Source organism: Lupinus angustifolius, chromosome LG10 (genome assembly GCF_001865875.1).
Source record: "Lupinus angustifolius cultivar Tanjil chromosome LG10, LupAngTanjil_v1.0, whole genome shotgun sequence".
Lineage (NCBI taxonomy): Eukaryota > Viridiplantae > Streptophyta > Magnoliopsida > Fabales > Fabaceae > Lupinus > Lupinus angustifolius.
In genome coordinates this window covers 15,171,817-15,196,164 of record NC_032018.1, presented here as the reverse complement: position 1 = coordinate 15,196,164, position 24,348 = coordinate 15,171,817, and the positions used below count along the sequence as shown (strand labels likewise).

The window sequence follows — 24,348 nt, the reverse complement described above, 5'->3', positions numbered from 1 at the left end:
TAAGCCTTATCTTTTTGAGTTCACCCTTGTCTTCACAGTTTTGACATGAGTTGCTTGTCCACATGTTGTAGCCATGCCAATGATACTTCGGTCTAGCCATGCTGCCTTGGCTTAGCCGTGAGTAGCTTACCCTTGAACCTAGGTGAACTACTTGGTCATGAATATGGACTATGTTACAAATAAATCCCAGCCCATGTTATATGAATTAAATACTAAAATACGTGAATGAAAATAAAGCTAACACTATATGAGAATGCAATCTCATTTATTTGATTCAATGCAAAATAAAATGAACCTAAGTTGAAATGTAACATAAGAACATAAATGCCCTTCCTTCATGTAATCTTCAGGGTCAATTGAGTCTTTTGATACCTTAAATGGTCCTGATTTAACTTTGGCCCTTGTTATAGGAACTTCATGAGATCTCTTGCCATTGGAATCAAAGGCTACTCTAGCAGGGCTTACACAAGTTTTCCTCTACCAACAGAAGAGGTAATGTTGGTATTGGTGGTGCTGTTGAATCAGTACCATCCTTGTCTACTGAATTTGCCACCATGTTGCCAGCATGTGTGTCACCAGAATCAGTTAAACTACCTTTGTCTGGTGTGTCTTTTGAGATGCTGGTCTCAGAAGCAGTAGCCTGTTCTACATCGCCACCTTTTTTCAGCAGAGGAGAAAGCATATGGTTAACTAATACATGTATATCACCTCTTGTGACTGCATTATCACATGAGATCAATGAAACAATAGGTGTTCCATAAGGTTTCCATCCTGATACGATCTTTGAGTCACTATTCCTAAAGAGAAAATTACAGATAACAACATATCAGCAAGCAGTTTCGTGCACTACAAAACAACATACAAAATTATGCCCCAAGTGTTGATGTTTTGGGGCTGGGATGACTTGATAGTTACCGCAGCCAGATAAATAAATATAACAATATATCAGCAAGCATTTTAGCACACGACACAAAAATACACAAAATTATGCTCTATTTGAAGTTTTGAGGAGGGGATGACATATGATGCTACGACCAAGTGATTCTTCAATCTAAGTTTTAATAGGTCCAGGTACAAAGGCACGGACCAAACCAAAACTAGAAAATACTGTGTTGTAGTAGTTAACCACGACATAAAAAGTTTTCCCCAACTCCCCATAATAGAAGAAAAGAATGGTATAAAAAGAGATAAGAATAGATATCACCATGCATACTACTTTTGGAAATTTGTTATATATACAGTTGAAGACTATCCAGACTGAATTTTGTGGCACATATAAGTACTTGAAGTATAACATCTAAATCGAAAAAGTACATACTGCTCTATACAGCGGTGTATCAACTGGAGATACTTTGTGTTTTTATCTATCTTTGGAATCATGTAAGCAGCAAGATGATCTTCATCTTTGATCATGGACAATGATATAAGAGAATCTTCAAGAAATCTATGAATCAAATAGTTTTGTATATGTGAATAGCAAGCACATCAATATAATGCACCCAATTAGAATAAAATATACACTGTAATACCAATGATATATGTAAACTTGATTCTGGTATGGTCCAAACCTCCACAAGCAATATTCTCTCATTATACTTCAATGAGCAAGCATTGCTCAGTGCCTGGATCAGATCTCTGAAACGTCCTTGCTTAGGTACCATTACAGTACATGGAGATGGCAGGGTAGGGGCATCACTGGTAAAAACTGTCACTGTCATGGTCCTATTATTAGTCGACTGAAGTGGCAACGAAAGGTACATGAAAGGATCAAATGTGACAGAGACTTTGTTGCAAACTCTGGTGTATGAACAAGGCACTGTATCGCACTATTCATGAAACAAATATTTCCAAGATTCAGCAGCCCAGTGAGACCACCGAATGAACCCCTCGTCGTGACACCACTGGTTCCAAAAGGGTGTTCCACATCTTTGACTGCAGAATTTACGTTCTGAGACGAAGAAAGCTCCACATTGTAGCTTTTAGATGCACCCTTTTTAGCAGACAAGCCTCCAGCAATTGATAAGCTTGATTTTGGAGGCTCCACTAGAACAGAACTCGCTTCCCTCTGTGCATATCCATTCTCTTGAGAAAATGTTGTGCTATTCGTATTGTTGACTTCAACAAGAATCTGTATGAATACCATCAGATATCAAAAGACAAAACAATGATAAAATGTAAACAAGAGCAAGAGGAACATTCCTACATTAAACTAGGTGAAGAAGACTCACATCCTGGTCCATTTGTAAATTGGCATCATCAAGGGTTTTGTCGATGTCATTCATCAAGGCACGCTTCCGATGGCCATAGTAATCCCAAATAGGCACCTATATAGAGGTAACTAGTTTCACTACAGGCTGAAAGAAAAAAGGAAAAGCAAACAACTTTCAAAAGGTTGAAAATTCAAGAGGGAATTATTAAGTCTTTAGTTGACCCAACTGATGATCAAATATTTTGCAAGCTTTTCTGTGAAGCTGTCCTATGGTTTCCTGCCCAAAATATATCGACTCTAAGGTAGACAGAGCATGTATAATTTGAATAGTAGTTTCAAAGGGATGCCAAGATATGTTACATATGTATTCAGCATGACTCGGTACTTCCTCTCATCTTACCTTCTTGCTTATTCTTATAATGGAATGATCACTTTTTGGCAACACATGTAACTGAAGCCATAAAGAATACACCTCCACTGTCAACTCTGTCTGGGAAAGACCTGAAATAATAACATTCCTTGGCAACATAGGTCCACCACCGTACCCAGCTAAAGGGTCACTCATCTATAACTTCCTATCTACTTGCAAAGTTCTTTAAAAACGAGAAAATCAAGACTGTGACTACATATCACATTTTACATGAAGCATAGATAACAAGTGCAACAAGCAAGCAATCTCACCATGTATATAATTGATTCCAAACTGTTAGGACTTAAGCTCATGAGGAGAGCCCAACCCAAAAGATTAGTCTATTAGGTGGGAGAATCTCATGGCTTAAGTACCACATTGAGTTTACTATTCTACTCAATGTTAGGAGTCCCATATTGAGTAGAATAGTAAACTCAATGTACTTAAGCCACGAGGTTCTCCCACCTAATAGACTAGTTTTTTGGGTTGGGCTCTCCTCATGGGCTTAAGTCCTAACAATTGGTGCTTTCATTAAGAGTTACATCACGGAAAGGGCTACCTATAGGCTGGTATTAAGGTATATTACCGAATACTGATAAATGAGTGAAGCTGCCAAAAGAGAAAGGACTACCATCAGGTTAGTGCCGATAGAGTGAAAGCCGCCGTGGACGTCATCCCTTAAAGGAGATGGCAATGTTAGGAGTCTCACATTGAGTAGAATAGTAAACTCAATGTGGTACTTAAGCCATGAGGTTCTCCCACCTAATAGATTAGTCTTTTGGGTTGGGCTCTCCTCATGGGCTTAAGTCCTAACACAAACTTCTTGGGGAAGTAATACATAGTCACAGCCTTCTAAAAGAGTATCATGAATCTCAACACCAGAACTAGAATCCTCTAACACAGCATCATCTATCAAATCAGAATTATCAATACCAGGTGGCTTCTTTAAAGCACTTGAACTGGCCAAATCACAATGTTCAGCCAAGGAAGATCAATCGTTTGAATTGTTTGTCTGGTCTTGGTTCGCATATTCAATCCAATATTGCCACCATCTTCAAGAAAACAATCAAAGACATTCCTCGTTATCTTGCTTGATTACATTTAGGTGTGGGAGTACGACAGTAGGCACATTCAAACTAGACCAATAGGCAATATGTCAGCATTTAATTTCAACATTAAGATAGACTACTGTTATTTTTATAAATAAATAAACTTTGCTTCTTCAGACTCTCCATCAACAAACTCACGAACACAGAGACAAATACTTTTTTATGCACACAGCTCATTTTCCTAACATACATGTTATGTGCAAATCTACTTTAGAATCAGAGACTCAATTGCTTTTCCATAGTGAGGCGGCTGCTTACCTTGGAATATTTGTCTGCAGTTCTGGGTGAACGACGATGGTTGGAGAGGACTATAAATTGATGCAGTTTCTCATGGTTTGGTTTAAAGCCCTTGTTAAGAATTTGGAGGCCACTATATATTAAACAACTTAATAAAAACATAACCTTTGAATTATAATCATCCAGACAAAATGCGAGTAAAGACAACAATGCAACCTTGGAATCTCAGAGAAGTCTGCAGCATAAACAGCAGCAGTACTCATTCCTAAACCCGTATCTTCTAATTTCAGATGCATAAAGCTCAAGCTCAATCAATACCCTTTCCCCCCAAACAAAGTAAGTGTCAACAGCAGAAGGGTTAAGCCAACACAGTAAGCCTATACCATTTCATATTATGCCGAAAACAACTGAATAGAAAGCTAGTTCTTTGTTTGAGAATGGCTGCAAAAATGTAAGATTTATTGAATAAAAACAGCCCACTTAACCTAGCAGTACTGTCGACCCAGGCAACTTTACTTTGCTTGTAATGTCCGAAATTCGAATTCCGGAGTCGACACAATGAGGAGGGCTTAACCTAACCACCATCCAGGCCAGAGACTTAGGGTATGCAATACCCAAAACAACGAACTGGCTCCCAAAACGAATTGAAAGAAAATTGAGGGTTAGTGCAGTCATAATTCAAGTATCCTCATTATGTAACAAATTACACCACCAAAGATTACTTCAAATTTCAAATTTACCCTAAAATCATCCTACAACTCCCAATTCAATATAAAATATATAAATACAATTCTGGGCACACACAAAAAACAGGAAAATATCTGACCCATTTCTGAGCATACCCCATTTGAGAAAAGATACAAACTTTAGGTCTATTATAGATACCCAGTTGAGAAAGTAAGTAATTTGAAGATTTAAGGATGAAAAAACAAAGTCACAAACCTCTGTGTGATTAAGAAAAAGGTGTTGCCTTCTTTGCTATTAGCTTGAGAAGAAAGAGCAATGTCTCTAATCATTATCCTTTCTTCATCTGGCCTTAGTTCTGAACTTCTGCTCATACACATCGATACCTCTGCCATTTACACACCTCAATACAGTTTCGTTGGGTTTTTTCTTCTCTTTATATTTAATTTTTAAAACATTTTTTTGAACAAATTGAGTTTTAGGGGAAAGAGGAAAGAGGACAAATGATAACAGGTTAAGAAACTCCGAAATCTGGAACTGGAAGAAGTTTGAAATTTGTCTCTTTTGTGCTACTGTGTTCAACAGAAAGATAGTAATTAGGCTCAGAGTGCAACCTCCATCCTACAGAGTTTTCACATAAACGCAATTTTATGCCCTTTTGTCAAAACTTGATCACTATTACCATAAAATTGTTTTATATTTTGGGAGTTTTGTGAGCAATAATAGTAAAGTAAAATGGTTGGTGGGAGTTGAATTGTGGGAGTCAAAACAATTAGTAATGGTGGCAGCGCCATTTGCAACAAGGAGGGAATATGGCTATCTTGAGTTTGTCCGGATCATTTCTCATTGAATTTCAACTTGTATGCATCTACTTTTCTGTGTTGTCAAGAACATCAGGGTTTGCTTCCACAAAATTGGGTGATCTAAATATGGTTTATGATCAAAGATGGACTCTAAAGCACGGATTCGTCTAATACAATTGCGCGTTGCTATCCGCCACGTATCCGATATGGATATGCTCGGATTCGTGAAAGATACATATTCGTAGACTATCTAAAATTAAAAAATAAAATAAATAAATATCAAGACACGTATCAGATTCGTTTTCAATAAACACCAACTTATTTAAAAGTCACAAAGGCTCATACCAACGTACTGTCACACCGCATTGACCATCCAATAGCCGGTCCACCATATCAACTCTCCGATTCACAACATCATCATCAAGGAGGAGATGAAATTGATACTATTTCTGTTTCTAGGACTAGACAATTAATAATTTTATGAATTATTCTACTATATTTTCTAGTTTTGGTACTTGGAATTTTGGAGGACAATGATTCTCAATTTCTATTATATTTTATACTTTGGATATTTTGATTTACACTTATAATTTTATCATATTTTATGTGTTTTTTATTATTTTATACATGTATCCTTGAATGTATCGTATCTTATATTTTAGAAAAAATGCGTGTCTACGTATCGGATACATATCGTATTCGACACATATATCTGTGCTTGAAATATGTTCACAAATTTTATAGTCATGCTCAAGAGGTTCCGATTACATCAAAATTTGGAGCACATCTCCTATAGAGACATCCACAAGACTCAAACCCGATACATTACTTAAGAGGAATCAAACATGTATTACTTGGGTATATACATTTCATTTATCTAGTCTTTTCTTTCTCCCATTGTACAAAAAGAGTAAAATATTATTTTCATCATTGTAATGGGTTTAACTATTCAATTTACTTCATGAGATTATAAACAGATAAATTTAGTTTCTGATTTTGCTCATTATCATTCAAAAATTGGTCAATGAGAGTAATTGATATTTAATTAACCAAGGTAAATTGTGTGACATAGCATGCTCGGTAATAATTTTGTGTCTAGGTGGAGGAAAAGTTTGGGTTTTAAATTGACTCAGAGAATCAAATATCATGAACCAAATTGATTACTTTAAATATAAATTTTTGGGTAAATTTAATGATTGAGTCCATATTTACTAATATTGCAATTTTAGTGACTAACATTACCTTTTACTCAATAAAATATTCAAGTAAAGTAAACTCTCATATTAGTCCAAAAATATTCTAGTGTGACAATTGAATGTTCTTTTGCATTAAAGAGAGGTTGTCAAAATCTTAGTTGTCTTGCTTGATCCAAAGAGTAGTGGACCTTGGAGAGTTGTCGAAGCTTACATTGCTTGGTTGAACTGGACAATTGTCCAACCTTAGACTATTTTGGGTGGGTACCTAAAAAACACTTTGATGTTGAAGTTAATATTTATAGGAGTATGTTTATAGAGAAGTAGAAAAGATGTGTTATCATTCCCTTATTAGTGGCTTGACCTATTTATATTGGTATGGACTGACTTGCACTAAAAAGTGAGACGTCATTATCATAGATGACATAGCCTTGTCCTTTAAGAAACCTTATATTGATAGTGTTATGAATTTGGACTATATCCACTCTACGGGTTTCAACTTGTTGTTGCTTAGGTGGTGAGTCAATGTCTTAGGCATGAAGGAATTTTATTTGGCGTAGTAAGTGTTGACTTGTCTTTTCTTGTTGCTTCGTCATTTCCATTAGTTAGGTCGATCATCTGGGCATGATAGATAGTCAAAAAATTCGAATCTTGTTCAGCTAGACATGATCGACAATTGTGTAGACTAGGTCTTCTATGCTTGATAATTTGTTGATTATCGATCTTGGTATTGGGTGGAATAGTTTCCATAGTCTAGTTCAGCTAGACATGATCGACAATTGTGTAGACTAGGTCTTGTATGCTTGATAATTTGTTGATTATCGATCTTGGTATTGGGTGGAATAGTTTCCATAGTCTAGTAGTGTGACTGTTGTCGAGTATTTTTATAGACTCAAAGTTGTTCTAGTTGACTGGTCCAAATTTAGGTAAATCGTTATGATGACTTTGCATGCCTAGGCGATTTTGGTCGGGCATAGCGAAATTTCATCTGCCCTCAATCTGCTATTCGTGTTAAGTGTTTTTAGGTGAGAACCACTCAATTCCAACATTCAGCCAATTTTGTTGAATTTAGTGGCTTCTTTTCATTTCTTCACAAATTTGTCTATGATGATGCTCTAACATGAGGTTGGTGGGGAATTGATGGTAATGTTATGTTTCTCTTGCGACATGTGAATGCAAGTATTTCTTCGTCCATCAATCAACGATTGTCGCTTTGATCTTGTATAGTATATTGAAGATTGTAATCCTCACTAGTATCAACCAAGTTGTTTTTTCTTCAATTAGCTATTTGCTTGTTCTTCTACGTGTTTGTGAATAAATAACTCATTGGCTTTGGTGACCAAATATTCACAAAGTTAGCACTAATGTTCTTCTATAATGAAGACGGGTTATTAGAATCTGAGTAGTCTTGCTTGATCTGAATAGTAACCAGCTTTGGAAAGTTATTGGAGATTGGGTTGCTTGGTTGAACTAGGTAGTTGCCAATCTTCAACCACTTTGGGTGGGTACATGAATAGGCACTCAGACGCTAAATACATTATTTATATGATTATGTTTAAATAGAAGTAGAGAAAATACATTATTTTTCCTATAGATGATTTCACTTATTTATACCGAGGTGAAGTGATATGCACGACAAGAGGAGGTGTCATCATTGCAGATGACATGACATTATCCTTTTGGACTAGCTTTGTTGTGTGGGCAATTTGAACCTACCAATTGCTCAGGTGATGTGTTCTTGCCTTTGGCATGAAGGTAGGTTCTTCGCGTAGTAGGTGCTGACCTATTGTCATTCTCATACTCTCCCTTAGTTAGGTTGGTCATTCGGGCATAACCAACAATCATAAATGCCAGATTTTATTCTATAAGTATGATCAACAACCACCATATCTTGTATGCCTAGTCGTTAGTCTTTAACATGTCGTGACACTAGGATGGAATAGTTGCCCAAGTTTCATAGCATGGTAGTTGTAGGGCATGTCACCAAACTTGAAACTATTCTCATAGGGCATTATCGCCAGTCATACATATATCTCATATCTTGTATGTTTGGTAATTGGTTGCTTTAGATTTTTATCTTAAATTTATAAGTTATATATTTTGTAACTTCTCTATTAAATTGTTTTGTGATGTTATAATAAATGATTTATTTAAATGGATGATTTAATTAAAACAAAATTATTTGTATCCAAATGTTTTATAACTACTAATTAAGAATTAAACAGTTAAAGATAATAAAATTGGTTCTAGATATCTATAACATATTTTTTATGATAAAAATATTTTTACAAAGCCACAAAGAATATTTACAAAATCTACAATTGGGTAAAAATATTTCATATAATTTCAAAAATTACCAATAATATCCCTTTTAACCTTTTTATATTTTTCATTATTTTTTATCTTTATAAAAAGGGCTGGACAAAATTATATATTCAGATTATACCTTAATTAGTGCTCATAGTCTTAAAGAAAATGCTTCATAGGCTGCATTCAGTTTCTAATGATAAAAGTTTATTATCAGCAAAAACAAATAGATTATATTAAACAATAATAAGAAATATTCCTTTAACTTAGTTTATAAGTCATTTAGCATAAGATGAAATTACATCTACAAACTATGTTTTCATTCAGATCCATACTTTTAAGAAAATCAATTCCAACACTTCATCTAATGTCTCGATTTGTTGCCAAAAATTATTTTGTTTCTGGGTTATTAGCTGATATGATGGAACAGGCATAGGATTGAAGAAGAGAGAATTTCATTTAGGAGAAGAATTTTGTTCTCATGAGAGAATGGGATATAGGTTCTTGAATCTTGGTATAGTCTTGATGATAATAATACTATTTCATTTTATGATTGATGTAGGAGTCCCAAGCTATATAACAATGTTTTCTTAACTTGGACTCAGACAAAGATCTTATATTTGAGTTAGAGTTCCACTCTACTTTAAGGTTTCTAGCTTTATATTTGCTTATAGAAATCTTATATTCAAATATTGGTAAAAATTGTTCAATACTTTAAGTAAAGGGCTTGTTAAAAATGTTATATATGCCACAAATATATGAAAAATAAAACAGAAAGGCTTTCTCCCGCACTTAAATATGCCCCATAATGAGCAATAGGAACATGTCTCAGACTTCAATAATGTTAAGTAACTACAAGACTAGACCATAAATTTACTTTTGTAAATTCCCATTATTCTTTCTCCTAACCTTCTTTTGAATTGGTGGAGAATATTTTTTCCTTGGCTTGTTCCAAATCTTCTTCCTTCTTCCTTTCACCAATTTCTTCCAAGGGCTTGTAAGTGTAAAACCAAGCACATATTAAAAAATATACTAGATTTATGACTTGAATACCACTAACAAGAAAATAATAATACTCCAATCTTCCTCTATTGATGTTCCTATTAGGTAACCAATTCCCTTCTTTATCAGTGCATTTATGCACTAATGATACCATTAATGTACCAAGATAGCTCCCAATTGCTTTAGTTATGCAGTATAAAGCTGCAGCAGTGCTTCTCATGCTTTCAGGTGATTGGTGAAAGAGAAATTCCAAAAGCCCTACAGACTCAAAAACATCAGCAACACCTTCAAGACAAAACTGAGGTACCAACCAAAAGACACTAATAGGAATAATAGCTTTTGGATCATCCAATAAGTGATACTCAAATGCAACTTTTTTCCTTTTGATTTCCACTAATGCTGAAATAATAGCTGCTACAATGTTAATAGTATACCCTACTCCCATTCTTTGTAGGCTTGTAATTCCAGAAGGGTTTCCAGTGAATCTACGAGCGAGTTGAACGAAAACTCGCTCGTAGAGAATAACCCCTATCATCATAGATAGTACACTGAATATAGACATACTAGCTGGGGAAATTTGAAATGAGTGATTAAGGTGACGATCCATTGTTCTAGCTTGTTGAATAACAAAGTTATGAATATGTGATGAAGCAGCCTTAAGCAAAATTACGGATCCCCAAATTGGAAGCATTCTAATGATAGCTTTTAGCTCCTCAACTCTATGGACAGTGGCTAATTTCCATAGGTTTGGTGGTTCATTTGGATCATTGTCTTCTGTGACAATAGCAGCCTTATCCAACCATCTGAAAAATAAAATTTGATCATAAATCAAGCAATATATAGCATGCAGGTGCTAACTAACACTGAATCATGAAATTGCCTGCAAAAAATTGGTCAATAATGAAGTACCTTTTATTGATTTATTAGTTCATTAATGAAATCAATGTGAAACCATTTACAGTGTATGTTAAGCATATTTGTTCATATAAACTAGGTAGACTTAAGTTTGTATTTTGTAAATTCAATGAAGGGCAACAAAAAAGTTATTACTTAGTGACCATAAGATTACGAGTTCAAATCTTAGAAACAGTCTCTCTGTTTTTTATAGTAGTAAAACTACGTACATCTACCCTCCCTAGATTCTACTAAGTGAAAATCTTGTGTAATGGGCTGCTGATGAAGGGCATTATCAAATAATTCACACATTAAAAGTTTTTGTTTGAAACTAAAGAAGCAAATATGGTAAGGCTTACTTATATTGATTAGAGTGTAAGAGCCTTCCTTCCAAAGAAAGAGCAGCATCAAGTTCCTTATTTTGGTACAAAAGCTTAGGATCATCTGGTAAAACCTCCTTCCTATTCTTCACAGCCACCATTATCACTTGTACCAAACGAAGTAAAGGACTTCCTCCTGGTTTCACATGCTTATAGAATGGTGAACCCCACACAAAGACAGCAATTGATACAAACATTGCAATGGTTGGAATACCAAGACCCCAACCCCAACCCATGTTGTCTTGAATGTAAACCACAATGGTCAAAGCACTAACAGAAGCCAAACCCATGGCTAAATAGTACCAATTGAAGATGTTCCACTTTCTACCTGCCACACCATTTTTGGTCATATCAATTTGGTCTGCTGAAAAGGGCATAACACAAGGCCTAATGCCACCAGTGCCAAGAGATATGAGAAAGAGAGAGATGTAGAGTATGTAGAGTTGTGATGGTGTAGCTTCTTGGCAATCTTCTTGAGTTGGGCATGGTGGTGGCCGCAAATGTGGCAATATAGCTGATAAGGTGATACTAAACAAGCCCTATATCAAGCACACAAGTGTGTTATTTCATGTCTAAATATGGACATCATTGCTTTATATTTTTATATAAATTTCAATTGTGTGTTATGAGAAGATGATAAATCCACTGAGAAAATATCAACAAATGCATGTATGGTGTTCAAGTAATTACAAGTTTTTGTAAATATTTTGAAATATAAAATATCAAGCAATATTGTAAAAAATGTTCTTAAATATGTACCGTATATTAAGCATTTTTTCAAATTGCGAACTAGATCATGTGATCTTACAACTATATCACATTATGATTATAGTATAACACTGAATTAAATGATGTGCTTGCATCAGGCTGCATAGTAATTATAACGGACCATATTTGGGTCATATCAAATTGAAAATCATTTTTCAATCACAAAAAAGTTGACAAAAATTACAGTAATCATACTCAAAAGTGTAACCACAATTTAGAAAAGTGTGATATTAATATAAAAAATCAAACTTTTGACTACTTTTCATATTAAAATATAGTCTGTCTATGAAATGATAGAGTTATGTAGCTAATAGAGAGGATAGAGTAACAAACCAGATTATAGATGAGAGAAGCAATAGTAATGGTCCAAAATCTGCCAGCAAAGGATTCAGCAATGTGAGCACCAATGAGAGGAGTGAAGCTAGCTGTTCCATCATAAATTGTGAGTGTGTTGGAGGCTGTTACCAATGGCATGTTTAGTTCTTGGGTCAGGTAACTTATCAAGTTACAATGGAAACCAGCGTTTGCAAATTTATCACACACTTCATTTGCTGCAGACAACACCCAACAAGTCCAGATTAGTTACCTTACAATGTCATTGGTAATGTATCTGATGTGTGTATAAGAGGACTACTATTTGTACAATGTTCTTTCATGTTCAGTAAAAATACTATTCACTGGTTTAATTAATAATACGAGTAATGGTAGTATTAACACATTACTATTAAAGACTAAAACTAAAACAATCAACTAAACAAGACCCTCAAATTTAGCAAAATAATTGCTAAACTAAAATCGAAACTATGTACTTGTAGGAACTATAAACATATTTAATATTATATATATATATATATATATATATATATAAACCTGAAATATATTGGTGTTCCTTACATTTTCAGTCGGGCTCGGGGTTGATTTTGAGCTTCTGTCTTTTCATTTTTAAAGTTTTTAGTCTTTCTATTTTGAGTTTGTGTTAATTTCGTCTTCAGGGTTAACGTGAATGAAAAATACTAATGTTGATGAACTAAATACTTAAAATTTTATGTTTATGTATTGCTTCTTTTTGTCCACTTAGACTGTTTTTTTCCTTTTCATGTATGTAATCCCTCCATGCACGTAAGTATTTTCCATCCAAACTTAATGACAATGAAAATTGACACCAATTCAAAAAGGAGAAACCAAATAATTAAAATCATCATTACCCAACAATATAAAGAATACAAATATATTTAATTAAACTCACCAAATATGAAAGGTAATGTTCGGAGTCCTCCTTTTTGACGTTGTTTAGTCTTATTATCTAGCTCCACCCCCTCACAACTCGTAACCCACTTCTCTATATGCATTTTCACTACTTAGTCATATGTTGGAGAAATTGGTTGTAGTTGTATAAATACATCTATTTCCACTTTATGCAATATATAAACAAGTGGATGTGAGGTTATATAAATAGAAAAATAAACAAAGTATGTTGAAAGGAGCTAATAATAATAATAATAATAATAATAATAATAATAATAATAAACAACTTTGTATGAACTGGCGTATACTACTTTTGATGTTAACCAATGTGTGTTAATTAAGTGCAAGAGGTTTAAATCCAGCATGAGGTATATATGGGTTTCATTTCTGAATTTATAAAAAAAAATGTGGTTGGATAGTAATTGTTGGACCATAAAATGAGTTATTAGTAATAGCTGAGAGACACTATGGAAAAGCAATGCGTATATATAATGAAGAGTCATAAAAAACAATACTAAAAAAAGAAGACAAAAGTTCCATTGTGCCTCTTCGTGAAGACTGTGATGAAGGCACTTTCAAGTTTAACTATTTTCATTCTAATAAAAGAAATTGCTTAGTTTATGCGGGGTGTGAATATCGGTCCACTAATATTTACGCTCCTCAATTTTTAATTTTCATGGTCTTTACTAAATCTACCAGTTATTCCTTATAAAAAACTTAAAAGTTATTTTATTTTGTTATTTGTTGTGTATACATAGCTCATGATTAAGGAAGTTCCACACAACAAAATTGTGTGAGGATACACACCTCTCTTGTTTTCGAAGACTCCCCAATTCATAGAATTACGTTAGCAACTACGATTATGGGCCCACAGTCCTGAAACTATTTATCAACTTTTAGGGTTATGAATTAAGGAAGGGTAACAAATGAGTGAATTTGGATGGATTTTGGATTTGGATGTTAATGGATGAATGAAAAACTATTCATCAATCTATATAAATTTATTTAAACTATATTTTAAGTTATTCAATTCATCTATATGTCATGGATTCTAATCAATTTAATTCATTCATATGCAATGGATTCCAATCAATCCAATTCATCCATATGCAATGGATTCCAATCAATCCAATTCATCCATAATTTGGATGGATGAATATCCAATCTATTTGGTTTTTATTATAGAAACTAAAAATACTATTGAAGAAAATCATTATTTTATAATACATCAATTAAATATTTTTTAAAATCACCTTTTAGAAAAACACTTCTAAAATCATTTACAAAACACTTTTAAAAATCATTTCTTTAAAAAGTGATTTTTCGAACTTTTATAGAAAATATATTTTTTCAATATTATTCTACAAGTATGTGATGTTTAAGGTTCTACGTGTACAGTTTTTAACAAATATTTATATAGTGTAATATCTATGCACTATGAGTTTAAATTTTTGTATATAATCACTACATCATCCACCATTCATTTGTATTACTTTTTCTAAAGAGTCAATGATGATTAAATATAAATGATAAATGATGTAGTGATAGTGTATAAAACTCATATATTCGTAATGCATACATTTTTTCTCATACTTAAATATGTTATGTACATCAAAATAAAATTTTAATATTAACTACATACACATTGTTGGGTCCCACATGACCCTATCACTCACCTAGAGGGGGGTGAATAGGTGATACGGTACACGATTACTGTTGCTCGATAAACAAAGAGAAAACACAAAATTATATATTGTTTAATCGATTATACACATATTTAATCGATTAACTCGATCTGCTATTAATCGATTAACTAAACAACTTAAAAATTGATTATTTAAACAGTTTCTTTCGATCTCCAAGATTCTACTAAACTTATACGCACTTATTACAGACAGTTAAGAAAAGTAAATGCACAATACAAAATATGCAATTAACACATAATTATATGTATGTCAAGTTAAGTAAAACAAGAAATGCGGAAATGTAAAAGATAAGGGAAAGAAGAATGAGACATGACTTTTATCCTGGTTCGTTTGCGGGTCCACTTGCAAACTACATACACATCTCCTCTTCTAATCTTGGGAGATTTTTCTTCAATATGAAAAATCAATGTTCGTTACAAACACGCTTCCAATATAAGACAAAAGACACTACTTTCTTGATATCTATGAACTTGACAACCTTGGTTTAACCTCTCATTCTTGCCTACTAAGATCTCATACTCTTTCGCGATTAGGCCCCAACCAGGTAACGCTCAATACCAAGGCCTCTTGCTTCTCTTGAAGATACACCTAACAACAGCTAGGATTTTCCCAAAATTATTCTCCTTCTATGGTGATACAACACACCAAGAGAATGTGTTAATGTCTTAGTCTAACAATTTTCTTCAAGTTATATGTGTACCTCAATATGCAACTTTTACACTCTTCTCACAATCTAAGAACCCTTCTAAAAGATCTCACAATTACAAAAACAGAATGCGTGAGATGCAATGTTTCTTTTTGACAATAAAAGTCAACGGGTATCTTGTAAAGATTCACCCTTTTCTTTTCTCAAAAGAACACTTAGAAATCTCTCTAAAGATATGAAAGTTAGAGCTTTAGATTTCCTGAGGAATATGTGTAAACTCTTTATTTCAAATATGTGTTCTAACTCTATGAAAAGCTTTCTCCATTATGAAGCAATATGGAAAACTTGGTTTAAAATATTATTCTGTTTTAAAATGCAGATAATCGTTTATACTTAATCTTAATCGATTAATAGGTTCTTGAAAATAACATAAAACAGAAATAGTAACAACCCTTAATTTATTAACCCCTCATTTAATCGATTAATGGGTTCCCAAGAAATCAATGAATAATCGATTAACATATCTGTTAGTTGATTAATGATTTTCTAAAAATATATTTCAATTATGAATGAATCTCTTACATGATTTATAAACTAATGATGCATGCCCTTGAATGATGTATGATTTTAAAAAAAATATTAAATGGATTCAAAACATATGATCATGTATGTATAGATGTGCATGTAAATCATGTATGTATGCATGTAAGTCTCATTTTAGATATGATTGATTTTAGCTTGTAAGACTTTCATTGAGGTTCATTCTAGCCTAGAATCTTACTAAGCAAGCATCTTAAGACCTAATAAAGATAATGAAGACTTAACCTATAGATCCTCTTTTAAATTCTTTGCCTTGTATGAACTTGAGTCTTGACTTCATTGTTGATACTTGTTGTTTGTTGATTTGCTCATCCTCTCAAGCTAGTCCTTGAACATTTAATCATGTTGTTGATCCTTGTCTATATCAACCTTTTGTCTTCATCAAACTATATGTGTCATTTTTCTTCATCAAAACATATGTGATGCATGCTTGCATCTTCAATCTCCCTTTTTTATGATAACAAACACTTGTTGACGCTTGTTAACAACTTGTTGGATCTGACAATTCTTTGTTGGATGTGTTTGATGACAATAAATTGTGTTTTGCTATGTTCTTATAAGTTTATGCATATTTCTCTCTCTTGCTCCCCCTCAAATTGAGCATTGGGTGATTTATTCTTTTTCGTTGCGGAAGCCTCAACTTATCTTCTCTTGTAAGTCCTGCAAAACATAAACAACAACTTTTCTACCTCTTTTAGCATGATAAAAAAGCAAGGTGATATATGAAAGTATATTGCCAAAAGAAAGAAAAACGCAATGCAACTTCTACTGATGTTAATCTATTAAAATAGTGCTTAATTGATTATGTGTGATTAAATTTTGCCTAGAATTGCATTTTAGGTGATGGTTATTCGATTATGGCATGTTATTAATCGATTAAACCTACTGTTATGGCAAACTATAGTGCAGGCCACATGTTATATGTAGAAAGTTATACAATTTGAAATCATTGGTTTCATACACTTGTTTTATACTAATATGTACATTACATGAAAGCACTTGTTTATAATACCATTTGTTTATGCCCTTTTTCATTTATATACCAGTACTTGTTTGTTGAAAGTTAAGCACAATTAGATCAACGCAATAGATTTGAAAATCACTAAGTATTCATTCACCCATTGATCACATGATTACAAAAGTGATATAAACAGTACATAATTCAATTTGAAAGCACAAAACCAATTCATTCATAGCATGTTATGTGATTACACTTCAAGTTAAAGCACAAAGACAAACTAACAAGTTAGGAAAATTACAATGCAATAGCCAAAAGATTATAAAAACCATAAAACTCATAAAAACAACACCTAACTAGGACACTCTAGACATCCTAAGCTAGTTAGGAGGCGGTTGCGGAAATCCACCGAAGGAACTGAACAGAAAGTGAAGGTGCTCGAATCGACTCTGATTCTCTTCATCTTGTCTTTAAAACTCCGCCATGAGCCTATCTTCCATAGATTGTATCCTAGATACAACTTCTTGGTTCCTTGAGTCAATTTGCTCATTTAGGCGTTATTCTATGGCATCTAGATGAGCCAAAACAAATGATGGTCCTTGAGGCATATCAGGTGCCTCGTCATTTTGTTGCCCTTGGTTTTGCTCACGTTGCTCACCACCTTCTTCTTAAGATATTTCTAAATTGATAGTGGTCCTGTAGTCTTCTTAGTACATCCATTCACCTCCATATTTATAGATACTCATCTTGTGAATGATGTTCTCATGGACCATGTGTTCTCTGGAATTTACAGCAATTATCTCCGCACCAGATGTGTCGATCTCTAAATGATCAATGACACGAGAGAAAAAATTTCAAAAGCCAACAATCTCAAAGAAGATGATGCAATGTCATACATCACTTTTAGAATCTCATCGGGCCAGCTAATCAAAATTCATTCTTTAACATAAAATATAAGCTTCAAATCATTTACTATTGGTTGAGCATGATTTGTATAGCGCTGAACCAATATGTATGCTATTAAGTAGTGTAAAAGCCTATTTTCTACGGTTAAAGAACCTGCTTTTCTGAGCTCACCTCGGACAAAGTAATGAGGTCTTCTTAAGCATGACTTATACATCTCTGTAGAGTCATACTTGCTCCATTTGTCATCGTTGCAATCTCCAAGGGAACCACCATTACAAGATAAACCTCATACATCCATAAACAACACATCATTCAATAAGATCAACTCCCTCTGAACCATACTCCTATATCCACCATCCTTGTACTGAAAGTTAGCATAAAACTCTCGTACCAGAGAGGGGTAAATGTTACCACTTAATTCCAGAAAATGTACGACGCTTGTGCCTCCAATTCATGCGGGAATTGAAATCCTTGCTCCACCATCCATGCCATGTCGGCATATCGGATGTATGTAGGTTTCCAAATTACGAACCGAGCCAACCTCTCTGCTTGGAGAGCATGAGCATAAAGTGGGTCTAAACCCAGTGGAAGATTCTGCCTAGATGAAGAAGACCCTTCAGCGTTGAGATTTCTCGCACGTCCAGGGTGACACAGAGAACTGTTTGAACCAGCTGTAAGTTTTACTCTCTTTTGTCTCTCATTACTCATTTTTGCATAAATATTGGCTGGATAATTCATTAAGGATGAAATTCGAAGTTAGGATTTTGAAAGGGAGTAAGCTTAGGTTTTTCAATTACAACCGAATTGATGGGTTGGATGATTAGAGGAGAAAAAAAGGGAATGGGTTGCTCTAATATGAGTTTGAGGATGAATTATAAGATCAATTTTAGACAAGAAAACATACTTCATGAGGTTAGGGTTTGAACAAACATAACTCAGAACTGAGGTTGAATATGTTTTATGATTGCACTTAATCGATTAACCTCTATGTTAATCGATTCACGAGATTTAAATTTTAACACAGTTAATCCATTATGTTCCAACTTAATCTATTAAAAATTTAAAACATTTTTATCTCAGGTAATCGATTAAAGGAATAGATAATCGATGAAGACAATTTGAAAAAGCCCAGGTAATTGATTAAAACACAGAACAATCGATTAAATAAGTCACAGAAACAGATTTTGGCACAGTTTGAATTAGTTTAGAGGTTTGCTAAGACTCTAAGATAAAGAACTATCCTAAACACCTGATGTACACTTGACATTGAGCCAAAAAAGCATGAAAGTATATACAATCAATAATGTGTTTTACAATTAAGAATACATGTATATAATGGCGATAAGTGAACTTATTTAGGATAATCTAGATGTCTAGCATGTAATCAAACACTTAGGCAATATATTGGCCAGAACATGTGATTAGACATTATAGAACATGATTTATCGCGATATTTGGTTACCTGACATGCTTTACCTCATCCTTATCAAGATGGTAGAAGTTTGCCATATTTGATGTTTTCTTTGGCCTTTCTTCAATTCTTGATTCTTGTCCCTTTCTTGCATAATATATCAATTCTTGAAGTGATTATCCTGATGAGTACCTACAAAACAATAAGCATATATTTTCTCTCCTCTTTTGGAAATGACTTAATCAAGCATTAACTTCCCATAGGCTTCCAAAAAATAGTTTTGGTTAAATTGCATTAATATGATATTTAACTTGTTGTGCTTCAACATAATTAGAAAATCCTATATAGTATTTCTATATTTACTTATTAATCAAAACATGGTTGAAATATTCTTATACTTATTCAATAATATCATGTTTGCATTTACGAGTATGTAAATGTAAAACACAAAGCATTAGACCTAAAAGTGATTTATTGAGGAATTCATGATTCTTGATTTTATGGCCTTGCTAGGATTTCATTATATAACATATTTATGACACTTAAAGTATGTGATACTTGTAGTTAAGAAGAGATATCTTATTTTACCTTTGTTGCACAATACTTCCTAACTTCAAGCATTCGTGATGACAAGTTACTCATAAGTGTCATAGTCTTTTTCCTTTGGTGACAAGTTGTTGGGAGATCTTCATCCATGAGATACAACATTCCTCCATGGGCTAAGTGAACCTCCTACATGATTTATAAACTAATGATGCATGCCCCTGAATGATGTATGATTTAAAAAAACATTTTTTAAATGCATTCAAAACATATGATCATGTATGAACGTATGTATGTATGTGCACGTAAATCATGTATGTATGCATGTTAGTTTCATTTTAGATATGATTGATTTTAGCTTGTGAGACTTTCATTGGGGTTCATCCTAGCCTAGACTCTTACTATGCAAGCATCTTAAGACCTAATAAAGATATTAAAGACTTAGCCTCTAGATCCTATTTTGAATATTTTGCCTTGTATGAACTTGAGTCTTGAGTTCATTGTTGATATTTGTTGTTTGTTGATTTGCTCATCCTCTCAAGCTTGTCCTTGAACATTTAATCATGTTGGCGATCCTTGTCTATATCAACCTTTTGTCTTTATCAAACTATATATGTCCTTTGTCTTCATCAAAACATATGTGATACATGCTTGTATCTTCACACTTGTCATAAAATTGATATCAATTTAATAAAATATTAAAAGTGAGAGTGAGAATCATGGATGAATTTGCCTGAATTTAGTTTTCTCAAAATATAAAACGAAATTCCAAAGCAAAGAAAATCATTTTTGAATTTTGGTTTTTTGGATGGATTGAATATCCATCAAAATGGATATATCCATTGGATATAATTGATGGATTTGAATCCATCCATTATCAGTACTATCTATTGGATTATATCCATTTAAATTCATTAGCTCTAATGGATGGATTTGGATGAATTTAATTTGGATGGATTATGGATAATTTTGCCTCCTCTAGAATTGAGTCATGATAGAGGGCTAAATTTCCGTGTATTATGAATATGCTAAGTAGAGATAATAGTCGGCAGTCTAGATCAATTTTTAGGCAAAAAATGATTCAATCCAAAAATATAATTAACTTTCAGTCTCATTTGATTTGTTTATATTAAGACATGAGTCTAAATATTATATGAGGTTTAGGTCGATTTTGGATCAGTTTTTTATAAAAGATTAAAGCTCTACATATATACTTTAAAACTCATAAACATGACTAAAATAATAAGTCTAGTACACTTTAAAGTGACATGTATACATGTATTTATGTTAATATTTTCGCAATCTTGTCACAATATTGTTTACATATCTATAAATACACTATGTAACAAGTTTGCAACTTTATTCCTTCCACCATGTTAATATAAACAAATAAACAACTATTGTATAAATTTAAAAATTACTATAACAAAAATATATATATATATATAAGGATATTATATTCATAACAAGATATTCTCATTAAAACAATTGGATATACTTGGAATTGACATTGATTTCTTCCTTCATTGTGATTGTATTGTATATCAGAAGAAAACAAATCTAACAACTTAATTATATTTATTAAAAGAAATATCATATTTATAGTGTAAAGATTATACGTACGTGTGAGAATATATTACTTAACAAACACATATTTTTTAGTCATATTTAATGAACATTTTTTAATTTACGATATGACTAATTGAATTTTGAGTTTGCGTTCTAGCTTATTGCAAAATGTTATTGAACTAAAGTGTTAAGCACTTAAACATACAACTTTATTTGTGCATATTCTTAATAAAGTAAATTAATATGGTCTGGGTTGGATCGGTCTAGTTCTTGAATCTAAAAAATAAATTAGTCCGATCGAATTTTGAAAACCTAATATGACACAGTCAAATTACATTCGGTTTTTGCGGTTTCGATTTATTTGGACCAATTTTCGGTTTTATCTTTGGATCAGTCTGGATTTGAACATCCTTAATGATAAGCTTGCTTGAACTGCGTTTGAGAGAACACTAGAGCTTATAATCCTAATATCTAATAAGATATTGATATTATCTCAACGTTCTTGGAGACATAGACACAAATTGTTGATCATCATTAAAAAACTTCTTGTGTTATTCTCTTTATTCTCTACTATCTTATTTGATTGCTTGATACTAACAGCGCATAACGGTTTCTCCTGTTGTACCAACAATCAGTATTAGATCCATTAGTGTAGATGACTCTTAACCTAGACGTCAGGTTCATGGTGGAGAAGTTCAATGGAACTAATTACTTTAGATTGTGGAAAATGAGGGTAAAAGATATATTTGCTGGATAAGGATTGTCAAATGTACTATGCGAGAGTAAACTATGTAATATGGATTAGTTGGATAATGATGAGTTGAAGGAAAAGGTTAATGAAACATGTATAAGTTCCAATTTTTCATAATCTAACATCAACTTTCAAGCACTTTTTAACTCTATAATTTTTTAAAACATCACAAATATGCTCTCTAACTTAATACATTGTGTAATTTGTTCGGGTTTACCTTTTTGAGTGTGTGTTTGAAGGTCAAAATAGGAGAAAACAATGCAAAAATTGAGTTTCTAGGCAAAAAAGGACATTGAATCCCTACAGAAACCTCGCCAATGAAAATGTCAGTACAAGAAGGTCACACTCAGTGCAGAAGCCAAGCTTAGCAAAATTATAGACGCAAGAAGCCATGCTCACTACAACAAACGTGCTGAGCAAAAAATCTATTATAGTCTCTGTCCAGATTTCGCCCACAAGATCAATTTTGACCAATGCATCAGGCCAATTTTGCTTAATGTAGTTTGGCTAGGTGAAACAACATCTTGTGCTAGGAAAAATGACATGTTCAATGCCACCATTATGCTGAGCGAAATTGGCAAATTTTAGACTCTTTAAAAAAGATCATACTGAGCATTTTAGATATACATTCGAGGGGCAATACTTAGTACTCCAAATTTTTAGATTTCTTATCCATTTTAGCTATAGTTGAGGTGTAGAACCAATGGGGAAATATTAAGACGAATGATTTATGCTCTTTGAGGAGGTAATTTCTTGTCATATGAGTTTTATTTATCTTTTTCAATATGTGCTTAGAAATCATGACAAAGTGTAACTAAACGTTTTTCTTGTTGGAATTTGATGTAATATTAACTTAATATATACATGTTTATTCTTATTTATGCTCATTTTTTACTCTTTAATTCTTATGAGTTATTTTTGTACTTGATGCTTGCTTGAGGTAGACACCCTTTTTGTATGTTATTTAGATTGTGAATGTATGAAGGAATTCATTTCTGTATCTGATTTAAAATAGTTTATCTTATTGGTATAATTGCTAGGAATATATTTATATCAATATGTCACATTGTTTATGTTGTTGGTATAATTACTAGGAATAAATCTATATTGATAACTTATAACTCTCAATTTGATTAACAAAAGTTGCTAAGAATAGAGTTGTGTTAATGAATGATAAATCTTAATCTTATTGGTATAGTTGCTAAGAATAGAGATATATTCATAAGCCAATAATTTGACTAAGGAACTTGCAGTTAGTAACATTGATGTGTTAAATCAATTCTCAATTTTATAAGTATAGTCACTAGAATAGAGCTTTGTTTGTGGATCTTAACTCTTCATCATGTGAGTAGAGTTGCTAGGAATAAAGCATTATTTATAAGCTATTAATCATCTAAGGAATTAATGGTTAATGATATTGAGGTTTTAATTTTGTAGTGAAAGAATCATAGTTTGATGAGTAAGTATTGTTGAATCAAGTGTGTACAAATAAGTGAATAGTAAAGTCTAATCATATTTATTCCATAAATTTGTCAAATAGTTTTCTTAGTTTAATAGTAAAACCAAACTCAAATTACTCATCAATTTCTACTTAGGATTAAAAAAATTAGTTAAGCAACTTAATATCAATTAAGTTCTTATGGATATGATAAATTTTCATACTTGTTTGCTATAACTCAATTTGACAATTTAATAGACCGATATGCTGGCAAGCAACCATGCAACTCTTTTGGAAAATAAGGTGATGTACCACATCAGAACTAGGGTGTTACATTAAAAAGACGCTTTTTTTTTGTAACACCCTAGTTCTGTAGCTTAATGGTTAGTGACTTAGTGGTATAGTGGCTATTTATCCCTGATGTCACAGGTTTCAGTCGCAAAAGCCTCCCCTTTGTGGGAATAAAATACGGTAGAGGTATTTAAGCTTGTAGGTGGCACGCTCAGTATATTCATGGGCTTGAGACATCGCATGTCAGAACTGGGGTGTTACAGTGTTCCTTGCCTAGTTCTTATGAGTA

The 24,348-nt window shown here is 33.0% G+C and overlaps 1 protein-coding gene and 1 pseudogene across 1 annotated transcript; both read right to left on the bottom strand.

Annotated features, from left to right (window-relative positions):
* On the bottom strand, window positions 452-5,487 carry LOC109358053 (annotated as a pseudogene).
* On the bottom strand, window positions 9,743-12,469 carry LOC109358052 (protein NRT1/ PTR FAMILY 3.1-like). Its single transcript, XM_019602120.1, has 3 exons — window positions 12,329-12,469; window positions 11,207-11,766; window positions 9,743-10,756 (listed from the first exon to the last, which is right to left on the bottom strand). The coding sequence occupies exons 1-3, from the start codon at window positions 12,467-12,469 to the stop codon at window positions 9,856-9,858; spliced, it is 1,602 nt and encodes a 533-aa protein (XP_019457665.1). The 3' UTR covers window positions 9,743-9,855.